Source organism: Mastomys coucha, unplaced genomic scaffold (genome assembly GCF_008632895.1).
Source record: "Mastomys coucha isolate ucsf_1 unplaced genomic scaffold, UCSF_Mcou_1 pScaffold5, whole genome shotgun sequence".
NCBI lineage: Eukaryota > Metazoa > Chordata > Mammalia > Rodentia > Muridae > Mastomys > Mastomys coucha.
Window position 1 is genome coordinate 94,609,881 of NW_022196911.1, and position 12,408 is coordinate 94,622,288.

The following is a 12,408-nucleotide window of genomic DNA, read 5'->3' on the forward strand; positions in this document are numbered from 1 at the left end:
CTCTCTCTCTCTCTCTCTCTCTCTCTCTCTCTCTCTCTGTCTACTTCCCTCCCTTCCTCCCTCCCTTCCTCCCTCCCTGGTTCTGCAGGCAGAGAGCCCGGCAGAATTGGTGCCCCGTGTGAGGAGACGCCCCCTCCTGACAGAAGTTCTCTGACAGGCCAATCGGTCTACAGGTGAGTGTACCCCCATAAATTATGGGGCAGTACTCTTGTGAATCTAACCCCCCCCCACACACACACTCCCTATATCTCCCCTTTGATCCCTGAAGCAGCTCCCCTGGTGCTCCAGTGGGGCCCTGCTTCCATACCACCTCCTGCCTTTGAACCTTTTGGTCGCAGTGGCACACACCTTTAGTCCCAACTACTCCGGAGGCTGAGACAGGAGAATCACTTTGAGTCCAGGAGTTCTGGGCTGTATAGTGCACTACGTATATCGGGCGTCCGCACTAAGTTCAGCATCAATATGGTGACCTCCCGGGAGGCGGGGAGGGGGCTAGAGAGATGACTCACATATTAAAGACTAGGCTCACAACCAAAAATATGAGTTTGGTTCCGAGCCCCTCTCACTGGGCTGGTTGGGGAGCTGCAGATGGGTGCCAATCTAGCTGATCTCCCCCAAGTGTGGGAAGTTGGGGAGAGGGCCTTGTGCCCCAGAGTCCAGGCCTCTCAGGAATCCAGCGTTTTGGGTCGTCTCAGGGCCAGGGGGTTGTTGCGGGCCTCGTGCTGGGGCCTGGTATACAGGGAAGACATGTGACATGGGCCAGTTGACCAGCGCTGGGTGCCACTGGGGTGGACAGGGCAGAGCTTCGAGGCATTCTGGTCAGCAGACCTACACCTGCCAGGGGAGCTGGTGGAGCCTGAGGTGCTGAGTGTCAGGGAACCTGCCACAGGCCAGGGAGGATCCCTTAATCCGAGGGAGATCAGAGTCGCTGTTTTCAGGTGAGCAAGGAGTCCACAGGTGACACACAGACAGGAACACAAGGAAGTGTTGAATCTGAGTGTATATGCTAAAAGTAAGCATCAAACTTTTATAGCCGATACAGAAAGCAAAAAGAAGTTACATAATGCATCAGTCCAGGTAATTGACGGAACCAGGCAGCTGGCTACATCAAAGTCAGCTTGATCTTAGCCAGGTGTAAATGGATAACCCACCACCAGCCAGCCCTATGTTAATCTTCTGGGCTGACAGAAGTATGCACCAGGAGGTCTCATTCTTGATAACCCTCCCATGAATAATCTATTACTTTAGCTCCCAGGAGTGACTCCTGGGAGCATTTGTGACAGATCTCCGTTTGCCAGGGGAGCCCACTATTTTTCCTCTAATATGTAATGTAGTCTTGCCATCAATTTACTTTGTTGTCAGCAAACAATAATGCCTGATCTCTTTCACCATCTCTGGAGGCAATCTGTCTGAATAGGTAACATCCTTGTGAAATTCCAAGCCGAGAGTCAGCTCAGCACCGATTAGGATGCTGGAACACTGTGGGGACCAGAAAACAACGTTCAATCTAGCTTGACTACTTGCAAATCATTTCTTGAGGCATTCCTATGCCTAATAATAAAGCACGCAAAACTGTCCATCAACCATAGCAAGGACGAATCCGGACCTCTTCTGTTTTAGGGAGTGTCAAGCGGCTTCCAGGATACCAGATCTGTGGCCAAGCTTTCAGGCTTGTCAAGCAGACTCTACTGGAGTGGGCATGGTGGGAACCCAGCCCTCTACATCTAGCAGCGTGCACCCCAAGAGTGGTTTGGAGAAGCTGTGGGTCTCCAAGGCTCTGCACTATGGGTAGAAGCGGCAGCCACAGTAGGAGTAGGCTGTGTGCCAGCTGTCCAGGACTCTCTCCAGTCTCGACCTGGGTCTCCGCTAGCCCTGGCCTACTTGGCACTGTCTGGACAGGCTGGGATTCGATGGCTAGAGCAAAGTTGGAGCTCTGAGCACCAGTTGCCCCATGGGGATGGAGCTTGGAGGGACAGAGGAAGAGTGGGCACGAGCTGGGGCACCACAGCTGAGCTGATTCTTCCCTGAATATCTCCTCCAGTGTCCAGCCTGTGAGCATTGTGGGATGGGAGATGGAGTGGTCAGCCCTCAAAAGCACCTGTCTACCCCTTTCATCCCTCTCCTGCACTGTCTAAATATAGGGGTGCCCTGCCTCACCTCACACCTCTCCTTACCTTCCCTGGGGAGACCTACATAAACCTTGAACTTTTCAGATGTTCAAAGTCTCCGATGTCTCGTCCTCCCCATCACTCACTCCTTGTCCCTGGATACCCGCTTGGCTGTTGCCTCAGTGTGGCTGTCACTCTTTCAGAGTCAGTCTGGGCAAGCAGATCACCGCTCTAGTCCCAGTTGTGGGTGTCAAGAAGAGGGAGCACAGCCAAGGGGCTAAGGCAACCACTCCTGCACAGCCCCTGGCCAGAGAGGCAGCAACAGATACCTAGGGGACACTGATGCTTGCGGCCCTCCTCCTGGTCCAGCATCCAGTGTCCACCAGGACCTTAGCAGGTGGGAGCCCAGCTTGTCACACCCTCTCCATTCTCCCACTCCCACAAAAACAAAAGGGGGAGTCTCTACCCCCACATGATCAATTGAAAAAAGGCATTATTTACCAAAAATATTTGATTTTTTTCTAAAGATGATCCACATCTGTCCCCATTTCAAAAACATTGGTTTTCTTCGAGTTCCTATAGCTCCATTTGGGTCAGGTAGAGAGAACCACTGAGCAGCACTTGGAGAGGGCCAGACCCGCTCTTGACAGCTGGAAGAGGGTTTGGCTTCGTGTTCCTCCAAAATGAAAAAAGACCAATCTGGATACTGGCTAGAGATATAAAATACTTGCCCCAACAGTGCGATGATGATATTAATCACTGCAGGGAAATTTCCAGCCCTGAGAGCCCTCCTTCTGCTTCCTTCACAGATTTATCAAGAAAAAAGAATGAAGATCGCCCTGTCAACGACAATGAAGATCCTGCAAAACAATGATGGGGGGATCGACAATCCAAGAAGACTTAGAGATGGGGAGGAGAGAGTTTCAAGACAACCCACTGTGGACTGGCCTCCAAGACTTACTGCCCTACCTACTTCCCCTCCTTGGTCCCTTCCTCCTTCTCCTTCTCCCTCTCATGGTAAAGCTGCGTTTACTTAATACACAACCATCCAACATCATATAGAGGCAATCAGGCTTCATCAGGTCCAGGTTCATTATCAAAGGCTTGCTTGGACAGAGCCAAGGTCAACATACAATTGGCCCTCAGAATATGAGCAACCCTTCCTGGCTCTTCACTTGACCAATGACAGGTAAGATCTCAGATATGCTGAGATGTCCTAAAACAGGTCATGGAGCATTCCCCTGGAGCCAGTGAGTCACAAGGTATCCAGAGATGGGTAAGATCCCCTTGTGGGGGACAACCTAAGACAGGAACCATGTAATCTGCTCATTACAAAAACAAAAAGGGGAGATATTGGGCCTTATTGGGCCCTAGTTGGGCCTTGAGGACAAATCTGAGCCTGGCTCGAGTTTTATAAACTGTCTCAGTCACTTCCGTACTGGAGTGACCCAGCACTTCCTTCTTAAGCTTGCCTTTGCCTAGCGACTGGTGACATAGAGTAACTTTGTTGGCTCTGTCAGTCACCCCATACACTTCCTCAACTTTCCACTCCCTTTCCCCTCCCCCTACGTCATCTCACCTCAGCAAAAAAACTCCACCTCCACTCTCAGACCTTTATAAAGAAAAGATCGATACAATTGAACAAGTTCCTGCTTTGACAGACTCCCAGCTCTGGGGGTAGTTATTATCCGGACAGCAGGAGATCTGAGCGTGAGATCTGAGCGCACCCCTACACTCACCATTCCACTCAGCCCGAGAGACTCAGCTGGACCGGGTTCTCTCTCTCCCGATCGGCCGGCAGAGAGCCCGGCACTCTTCCACCCACCAGGAAAATCTGGGTGTGTCTCTTGGATGGCCACGTGTCTTAGGCACTGGGTATGGGGAAGTAAAGGGGTGGGAGAATGGACAGGTAGACAAGGGAGACTGCCAAGTAACCCCACAGAACCTCCTCAGGACAGGTGTGTCGGGCCATGGCAGACTCCAGGGGGTGGGGAAGGAAACACAGATTACCTGGCACCTTGGAAGAGCCAGCAGTGGGAGTGTGGGGAGCCGTGAAGGGGAGAGGCATTCGCCATGGCAAGATGGCGCCTACTTCCGCTGTTAACTCCTAGTAAACAACTGTTTGCGCATGTGCATAGAGTGAAAAGACAACATGTCACGGCCCATTCTGGGGCGGTACGTAGGGTAATAAGCGAACAGCCAATCATGGGCAGACACGCCGCACTGTGGTGTATATAAACAGTGCAGATTTTGGGCTCGATCCCTCTTTTCCCTCTGGGAGAGGGCAGTAAATGTTGTCGCTGCAGAAGGAACCTAGTGTGTCCACGTGTCTTCTTCCCAGTGAGACGAATGCGCGGGCTACATGGGAGGCAAGAAAAAAGCATGTTCTCAGTCTTGGATATCCCTGACACAACCAGATGTCACAGAAGAGAAGAGAAGGAAGTGAGGGCCCTGGGGCAGCCTGGGCAGTTCCAGGGCTAAAGGGAGGGTGGGGCGGGGGGGAAAGGCACTGGGTGGTTCCCTCGAGGGCAAAAGTCCTGGGTCCTATCTGGTGGCTGGAAACCTGGGAGAACTTCCTGTGGAAGATCAGACGAGGCTCTTTAGGGAAAGGCCTATTCCATTGCTCCAGCATAGTGAGCAGTCAGTGCTCTTACCCTCTGAGCCATCTCACCAGCCCTAAACTGGCAAATTTTTTGTTACATATTTTATCACTCACACTGATTGTTCTCTCTCTCCTGCCTACTGGCTCCTCAAAGCCACCCGAAGTTTTACAGCTTAGTTCTAAAAACACTAGAGGCATTAAAACTCTTACATCACAGGGATTCTATTTGTACAAGTGTCAGAGGGGAGGGGAGGCAAGGGCTTGATCAGAGACTGAGGTACAAGTGTAGCAGACAAAAGGGAAACAGAGACTTTAGTCATTACAGATAGGAAAGGCCACCCTGAAAGATCTAGGTTCAAAGCTGTACTATGCAACTAACCTTCCGGGTGGCACAAAGCAAGCACTCCAGCCCCTCACTCCTATCCCTGGTCATACAAAAGCCAAGTTACTCCCCTACAGACATAGGTACACCTCCAGGTTAAGGTGGGGGTAGAAGTTGGTCTGTCCTGGCTCCCTGTAGAAGATTTAGAGAGTGTGCCAGGATGGCTCTTTAGCACTGTCCCTTCCTGTCACCTTCACATGCAGATGGGGGAAGCAGACAGGAAGACTCCAACTGAACCAGAGCCCTTAAGTGGTAGGAACACAGAGAGAGTTCTTATAGTTTTCTTCCCCAGGCCAGAGGCTGCAGGCATTCCACATCCTGTGGACCAGCTTCCAGTGAGCACTTCCTGCACAAGGCAAGTGTGTGCCATGGCTCCTGTGACTACTGGCAAAGCCTCTGCTCTTGTACCTGCTGTACCTGCAGACCGGGAATACTTCTCTTGACCTTAGGTGCCTGCACAGAAACAAGTGCCTGCAACAGTGGATGAAAGGAGGCAATCCATGGTTTTAGAGCTTTATTGTAGAAAACGGGGGGTGGGGGTGGGGGCGGGGGGTAGAGAGAGAGAGGAGAAAGTAGAAGCAGGCAGCCATGGCCACATAGAGGGAAGAAGGGAGGGAGGGAGGGAGGGAGGGAGGGAGGGAGAGCAAAAGGGCAAGAAAGAAAGCAAGAGAGAGAGAGAAGGGGCCAAGCAGTCCCTTTAGAGTGGGCTGGGCTACCTTGCTGTTGCCAGGTAACTGGGGGCAGAGTCCAGCAGGAATACCAGGAGCTTGGAGCATTGCCTACATGACTGATAGCCACAGGATTATGGAGTTGGGGGCTCGTGGTGTCAGGTGCTTGATGTCTGGGAGCATAGCTGAAGGTTGCGTCCCTTGTAGAATTTTCTACTGGGTCTCCAGAGTAAGCCTCACTCAACCAAAGCACAGACTGCTTTTCACAGTCCAACACAGGTGAGACACCTCGACTTCAAAGGCAGAGACCTAAGATGTCAAACTTCTGGTCCTAGCAGGTCCCACATCCTCTTGGACCCTCTCCCTACAGCATGTCTCCCAGGACTACATTCACTTTTTCTATTCTCTCTATCAGTCACCGTGCCTGGTGCTGATGCGGTAGAGGTGACTAAGGCCCATTTCTTGCCCTCTGGGAAGTCACAGTTGACTAGGCAAGGCAGGCGGGTGAACAGATGGATGGATGGACAGATGGTAACAAGATGAATTAGCAGGTGTCTCAGAAGAGGATATACAAGGTGCCTTGGGAATGCAGCAGAGTCACCAAAATGCCCAAAGGAGTAAAGAGACGAGCAGGTGTCCTGAGTTGCTGTCTTACAGGATGAATACGAATTCTTTCTATTCGAATGGGGATATATTGAAAGCAGAACTAACAAAGGCAAAGAAGTTAGCAGGAGATTGGAACTTGGAAACGGGCCCACTTATAGCCATGTTGCTAGGAGGTGGGTGGGAGAGAAGTGCAGGGTATAAGCAGGTGTACCCTTGCCAAGGAAAGGGCAACTAGGGAAGCTGCCCAGCTCTGACTGCCCAGGCTCCTGGGCTCAGTGATGGTTGCTTCCTTTCCCTAGTGTCCCCAGCCCTAGTTTCAACTGTCCCTTAGTGTGAGAGGAGGCCTCACTCCCCTTGCTGATGACTTACTCTAGCTGGGCTCTGTGGCTGTGAAGAAATGAACATGGAATGAGAAAAGAGCCCTTGGTACATGTGAGGACTGGTATCTTGTGCCAGCTGTGTGAATGCTAGAGCTTGGGATTGTCCATCACAAAAGAAGGACTACTTGGGATCCTTCTAGATCCAACATTCAAAAACCCAGACAGCTCTTATTGTCTCCCCTAGCTCTTAGGAGTGAGGCCTGGTGACAACCTCTTTACAAAGTCCTTACCAGGTCTTGACAACCCCAGCGACCACCTTGACATTCTCCATCTCTTTCTCCACAGAGACAATGACTACTTTTGAGAATGCCACCCGGGCTCTGGCTAGACAGCTGAACTCTGGAGGGGATCTGATACCCCTAGACAGTCTCTTCGACTTCCAACACTTCCATCCCTTCTGCCTGGTGTTGAAGAAGAGGAAGAGCACACCGTTCTGGGGAGCCCGCTATGGCCCCACTGACTACACTCTCTTGGATCTGCTGGAGCCTGGCAGTTCTCCCTCAGGTCAGCCTCTTAGGCAGAGCTAGGCTCTGAAGGAGCCTGTAGGACCAGGGAAAGCCTCCTGGACCACAAGGAAGATTCTCAAGCTCTTTTCAGTGCTAGATTCCCCATTTCCAAGCCCAAAGTTCTCTCTAGGGGGTGCTTCCCGCTCAGCCCCTTCTGTCTTTTCCCTTCTGCAGATCCAAAAGATGGTGGGAACTTTGTCTTCAAGAATACAGAGTATACCCAAGGAGAGGTAGATTTGAACATGAAAAACATGGTGGCTTTGAAGGGGAACTCGGGCCTGTCACGAAGTAGCAAACTGGAGGTGCAGAAGCTCAGCGTGCTTGACCCAGTTGTGAAGAACTTGAGCAAGGAGAGGTGAGAGAGGATGGGACTGGGGGGCTGCCAGGATCAAGATTTGATAAATGGGGCTTCATGAAAAGTTTCTGTGAGGCAAGGAATACTGTCAATCGACCAAAACAGATTAGGAAAGGATCTTCACCAACCCTAAATCTGACAGAGAGCTAACACACTAAATTTTTTTTTTTTTTTTTTTTAGTTTTTTGAGACAGTATTTTCTCTGTGTAGCCCTGGTTGTCCTGGAACTCACTCTGAAGACCAGGCTGGCCTTGAACTCAGAAATTGGCCTACCTCTGCCTCCCAAGTGCTGGGATTAAAGGCGTGCGCCACCACTGCCAGGCTTAATACACTAAATTTACAAAGAAACCAAGATATTAGGCATTAACATCCAAAACAAGATAATTAAAAGATAGGGTACAGAGCTAATCTGAGAACTCATACCTAAGATCAAAAACTCAAGAGATAGCACATACTGACAAGGATTCAGAGCAAGGTGGGAGTGCAAACCTGTACAACAACTATGGAAATCTATTTGGCAATTTCCCAAAAAAACTGAGAGTAGTTCATGCAATTGGAAGCCAAGATAAGACAGGAAGGCACAGAAGGACAGAAGATCCAGTGTGGCCCACATTTAGGGGGATCACCCAGTTTAACGAGCGGGGATCACTGTGATTTCAGCAGAGTGAGATCCCGATGGGGTGATGAAGAGCTAGACCGTGAGGATGGCTCACCCTTTGAGACATTTGCCGGTAGGTGAGGGAGAGAAATAGGGTGGTGATTTGAGGGAGTATTCAGGAACAAAAGTAGATTCTGTAAGGACAGAGACATGTTTTCACACAGAAGCAAAGGGGGAGGAGAAAGTGGAGATGCCAGGTGATGAGCCTCCAGCTGTTTGTACAGTTTATCTCAGCGCCCTGGGAGTAGTTGGCATCATCTCTGTTTTTCAGATGAGGCAACTCAGACTCAAAGCAGCTGCCCTGCCAGGAAGCAGAAGTCTGAGTTTGCACTGTGACCTGATCTGAGCCCCACTCCTTCCCTGTCTAGGATTGACAGGTTAAAAAAGCAGACACTAGGGGGGCATAGTAGGGCATGTCTTCAGTCCCAGTGCTTTAGAGGCAAAGGCAGGTAGATCTTTGTGAGTTCAAGGCCAGCCTGGTCTACATAGGCCAGCCAAGGCTGTACAGCAGGACTCTGTCTCAAAAATAAAATAATGCAAAGCAGAGGTGGGGGCCCTGGAGAGGAAACGCTGAGGGTGGTGTCTTCCTGCTTCTCCTGTCTTAGGAAACTGTCAGCAGACCACCCGTTCCTGAAGGAGATGCGGGAACACAGGAAGAATCTGTATGTGGTGATGCAGGTGGTAGAAACCAAGGAGGAAGTCACTCTGGAGCAAGCTGCCAAGGGAGCAGGCTTATTATCTCTCCCCTTCTATGCCACACTGGGACTAAAGGTTTGCTATACACAGACACAGATAGAAAGAGACACACAGAGAGAGATAGACCACACACACCATCCTTTGCTCAGTGGTACCCTGCAGGGCAGGCCTCCACATGGCACAGGCAATACAGAGGTCGTTAAGTGATACAGGATTTGTCCTCAACCCTCCCCTGCTCTCCTGCCAAAGATGAAGAGCAGAGTTCCTGCCTGGTATGGTGGTACACACTAGCAATCCCAGTACTCTGAAGGCAGAGGCAGGAGGGTCACGGTTCAAGGTCAGTCTGGGCTACCTGGTAAGATCCCAGGATGAGGGCTTTACTTATAGATGAGTCAAATAGTTAAAGTCCAGTAGGAATAAGTGCATCTCATTTAATCTACACACATATATAGTGAGTATGTTCAAGAGGAATGCTATGGGATTGGGAGCCAGGGGAGAGCCAGGGGAAGATTTCCTGAATGAGATAATAATGGGGCAGCTGGTGTGGAGGAAGGAGGAGCCTGGGATGTGGGGCAGGATGCTACACAGGCAGGTGCTAGAGCAGGTCTGTCCAGTTCCTTCTGCTGCCCAGTCCAGAATCAGGCATAGCTAGGTAGGTGGTGATCACTAGAAATGAATGGGAAGGGGGCTGGAGAGATGGCTCAGTGGTTAAGAGCCCTGACTGCTGCTCTTCCTGAGGTCCTGAGGTCAAGTCCAGCAACCATATGGTGGCTCACAACCATCAGTAATGGGTACCAATGCCCTCTTCTGGTGAGACTGAAGAAAGCAACAGTGTACTCATATATATAGGATGAATAAATGAATATATTGTTTTTTAAAAAAAGAAGTGAATGGGAAGGCTTCAAGGGCCATAAGTTCAGAGCACAGAGAAAGACAACTGGAGATCCTACTGAAGGCTTTACAACCGCTTGTGTCCTCAAAGGCTCTCAGACCTAGCCCTCTACCTGCATCCTGCCCCTCCTCCTAATGGATCTCAGAGAACTCACAGATTCTCATTATGTAATCCTAGGCATCTGTGAACCACGAGAAGAATTTAACCATCCCCAAGGGCTGTGTCCTGGCCTATCGAGTGAGACAACTGATGGTCATTGGGAAAGATGAGTGGGGTGAGCAGAGACCAACCTGTTCTCTTCTCCAGATAAGGGTTTGCTTGCATCCCGGCAGTAGCATCCTGGTCCTCTCTTGCAGTGTGAGGGGATTGGGGTAGGGAGAGCAGCATCTTGTATCGCCTATTGCTGGAGACAGAACAAAGGTTGCTCTAGATGAAGGAGACCTGAGTTCCAGGTGTCTCTAGGCACTGGGGAAGCTATGGGGAGTGACCCCAAAGCCAATGAGCACAGCCTCTGACCTCAGGAAGCACAAGGAGGACACAGATCCTGACACCAGCACTGGATTGGTGATGGTGTGTGGAGGAGGGGTGCTAATTTAGGGGAGAACCTACAACTTCCAGCAGTAAAGTTCGGGTAAAGAATTAGATGGGGCATTTGAGGAGCTTTGGGCTTGAGGCTGAAGAAGGAAGGGTGTGGCAAGCTGGTAATGACTGCCTGATGCCTTCTCTTGTCCCTTACAGAAATTCCACACTTTTTCAATGACAGCATGCAAACCTTCCCTCCTGTAGGTAGGTGCACAGCTTACAGGCTCCCCACATCTCCTGCTCCGATGTTATCTGGTAAAGGCTCCCACCCTAAAAGAGCAACAGCTCCTATAATCTATCCCCAAGAGCATGTGCTCTTGTTTTCTGGGCCCTCAGACAGACATTGGTATGGGATATAAACACTGCCCAGAAGGAATAAAGGTACAGGGGCCAACGTGAAACTGCCTGCAGTTTTGTGAACCAAGTTCTCTCAGAGGAGGGAACAAAGACCTGAAAGAGAATTCGAAATGCGAGAGAAATTACGAATACCAAGTTGAATTCCAATCAAGGTATCCCATTTTACTCATGAAGGCCCGATTTGTATAGTTAGACCAAAGCGAAACCAAATCTCTAGGTTACAAGATATTTGCATGACATAAACACTGCAGAAAAGGTCAGGTGCCAAAGTCCCCAGCAGCTCAGATGTCTTCAGGATGTCTTTAGGAGGTGGGCCTTTTCCTATCTCTGGCAGGTGAACCTCCAGGCAGTGGCTACTTCACGGGAAGTGACCTTCCACAGAAAGCTTTTTGCTTGAGCTACCCAGGTGAGAATAGGAGCTTCCAAGCTCAGATTGTCAGAGGGTCTGCTGGCTGAGCTGAGGGGGGTGGTAACACTAAAGCACAACCAGAAACAGAGAGATTTGGAAACGGGGTGTGTTCCAAAGTTGTACGGGTGGATGTGCTCGCAGAATCTCCCTGTGTTCATAATGCTGCCCTGAGGCTGTCTTGGCAATGGCTTTAGTGAAAGGCAGCAAAGAGTTTGTTGTGACAGATGTTCTTTTTGTGTTTTCAGAAGAGCCTGGAGAACTGAAGGTCATGTGTAAGTGGTCCTTTTGTTTCACAACTTTCTTGACTTAATTCAAAACCTTAGTCTTCCTCCTCCATGGGACTGACATGGGAAGGTAGTGGGACAGATCTCAGCGAACAGTTGTCCCTCAACTACAGCAGAACTTCCAGTAAGAAGTTAGGATAAGAATAAGACATCCCAATAAGAACAATAGAAAGGGGAGATCCGTATACAAGATGGGCAGGAGATCTTCCACCCCAGACCTTTGTTGTCAGCGGCCTCAGTAGTTACAACCTGTTTAGCACCATGTATCTGCTGCCAGTAACGAGGGCAGCTGGTGCTGAGTCACCCAGGTGCTGGGCAATACCAGTTCAGCCTGAGCGCCCTTTTCACAGTGTGTCAGTTCTTTTTTTTTTTTTTTTTAAGATTTATTTATTTATGTATGTGAGTACAATGTAGCTGTCTTCAGAAACACCAGAAGAGGGCATCAGATCCCATTACAGATGGTTATGAGCCACCATGTGATTGCTGGGATTTGAACTCAGGACCTTCATAAGAGCAGTCAGTGCTCTTAACCACTGAGCCATCTCTTCAGCCCCTTTTAAAAAGATTTATCTAGTACACTGTAGCTACCTTCAGACACACCAAAAGAAGGCATCAGATCCCATTACAGATGGTTGTGAGCCACCATGTGGTTGCTGGGAATTGAACTCAGGACCTCTGGAAGGGCATTCATTGCTCTTAACTGCTGAGCCATCTCTCTAGCCCCCATATTAGTTCTTCTGGTCCATGCCTGCCTCCTGGGACTGGAGCAAGAGGATTCTGAACACAGCTGGGATCTTAGAGAGATGGTGCTCTCCCATGCCCCCTAGGGATGACTGCCAGTTTTGAAGGATTGTGTTCTTTTTTTTTTTTCTTTTTTATTCTTAGATATTTTCTTTATTTACATGTAAATTTCTTCTTTCCCA

The 12,408-nt window shown here is 49.9% G+C and overlaps 2 protein-coding genes and 1 long non-coding RNA gene across 5 annotated transcripts in view; all 3 read left to right on the forward strand.

Moving 5' to 3' along the window:
• The window catches only part of LOC116077379, a 4,769-nt gene extending 1,024 nt beyond the window's left edge, over window positions 1-3,745 (forward strand). Inside the window, exons 2-3 of the long non-coding RNA XR_004113229.1 lie at window positions 89-173; window positions 2,918-3,745. This is a non-coding gene — a long non-coding RNA (uncharacterized LOC116077379). The remainder of the gene's footprint in view (window positions 1-88; window positions 174-2,917) is intronic.
• Window positions 3,746-4,390: 645 nt separating this feature from the next.
• Window positions 4,391-12,408, forward strand: part of LOC116077375 (gasdermin-A-like) — a 12,906-nt gene continuing 4,888 nt past the window's right edge. Inside the window, exons 1-9 of one of the 3 annotated variants that reach the window (XM_031351876.1) lie at window positions 4,391-4,550; window positions 5,385-5,447; window positions 7,032-7,250; window positions 7,427-7,607; window positions 8,871-9,036; window positions 10,031-10,127; window positions 10,592-10,639; window positions 11,127-11,198; window positions 11,447-11,473. In XM_031351876.1, the coding sequence (XP_031207736.1) occupies window positions 7,037-7,250; window positions 7,427-7,607; window positions 8,871-9,036; window positions 10,031-10,127; window positions 10,592-10,639; window positions 11,127-11,198; window positions 11,447-11,473 (805 nt within the window). In that variant the 5' untranslated portion in view covers window positions 4,391-4,550; window positions 5,385-5,447; window positions 7,032-7,036. The remainder of the gene's footprint in view (window positions 4,551-5,384; window positions 5,448-7,031; window positions 7,251-7,426; window positions 7,608-8,870; window positions 9,037-10,030; window positions 10,128-10,591; window positions 10,640-11,126; window positions 11,199-11,446; window positions 11,474-12,408) is intronic. The other 2 variants (XM_031351875.1, XM_031351877.1) reach the window with 2 other exon arrangements.
• Window positions 6,160-12,408, forward strand: part of LOC116077377 (gasdermin-A-like) — a 57,643-nt gene continuing 51,394 nt past the window's right edge. Inside the window, exon 1 of the transcript XR_004113227.1 lies at window positions 6,160-6,260. The gene's annotated coding sequence lies outside the window, so the exon portion shown is untranslated. The remainder of the gene's footprint in view (window positions 6,261-12,408) is intronic.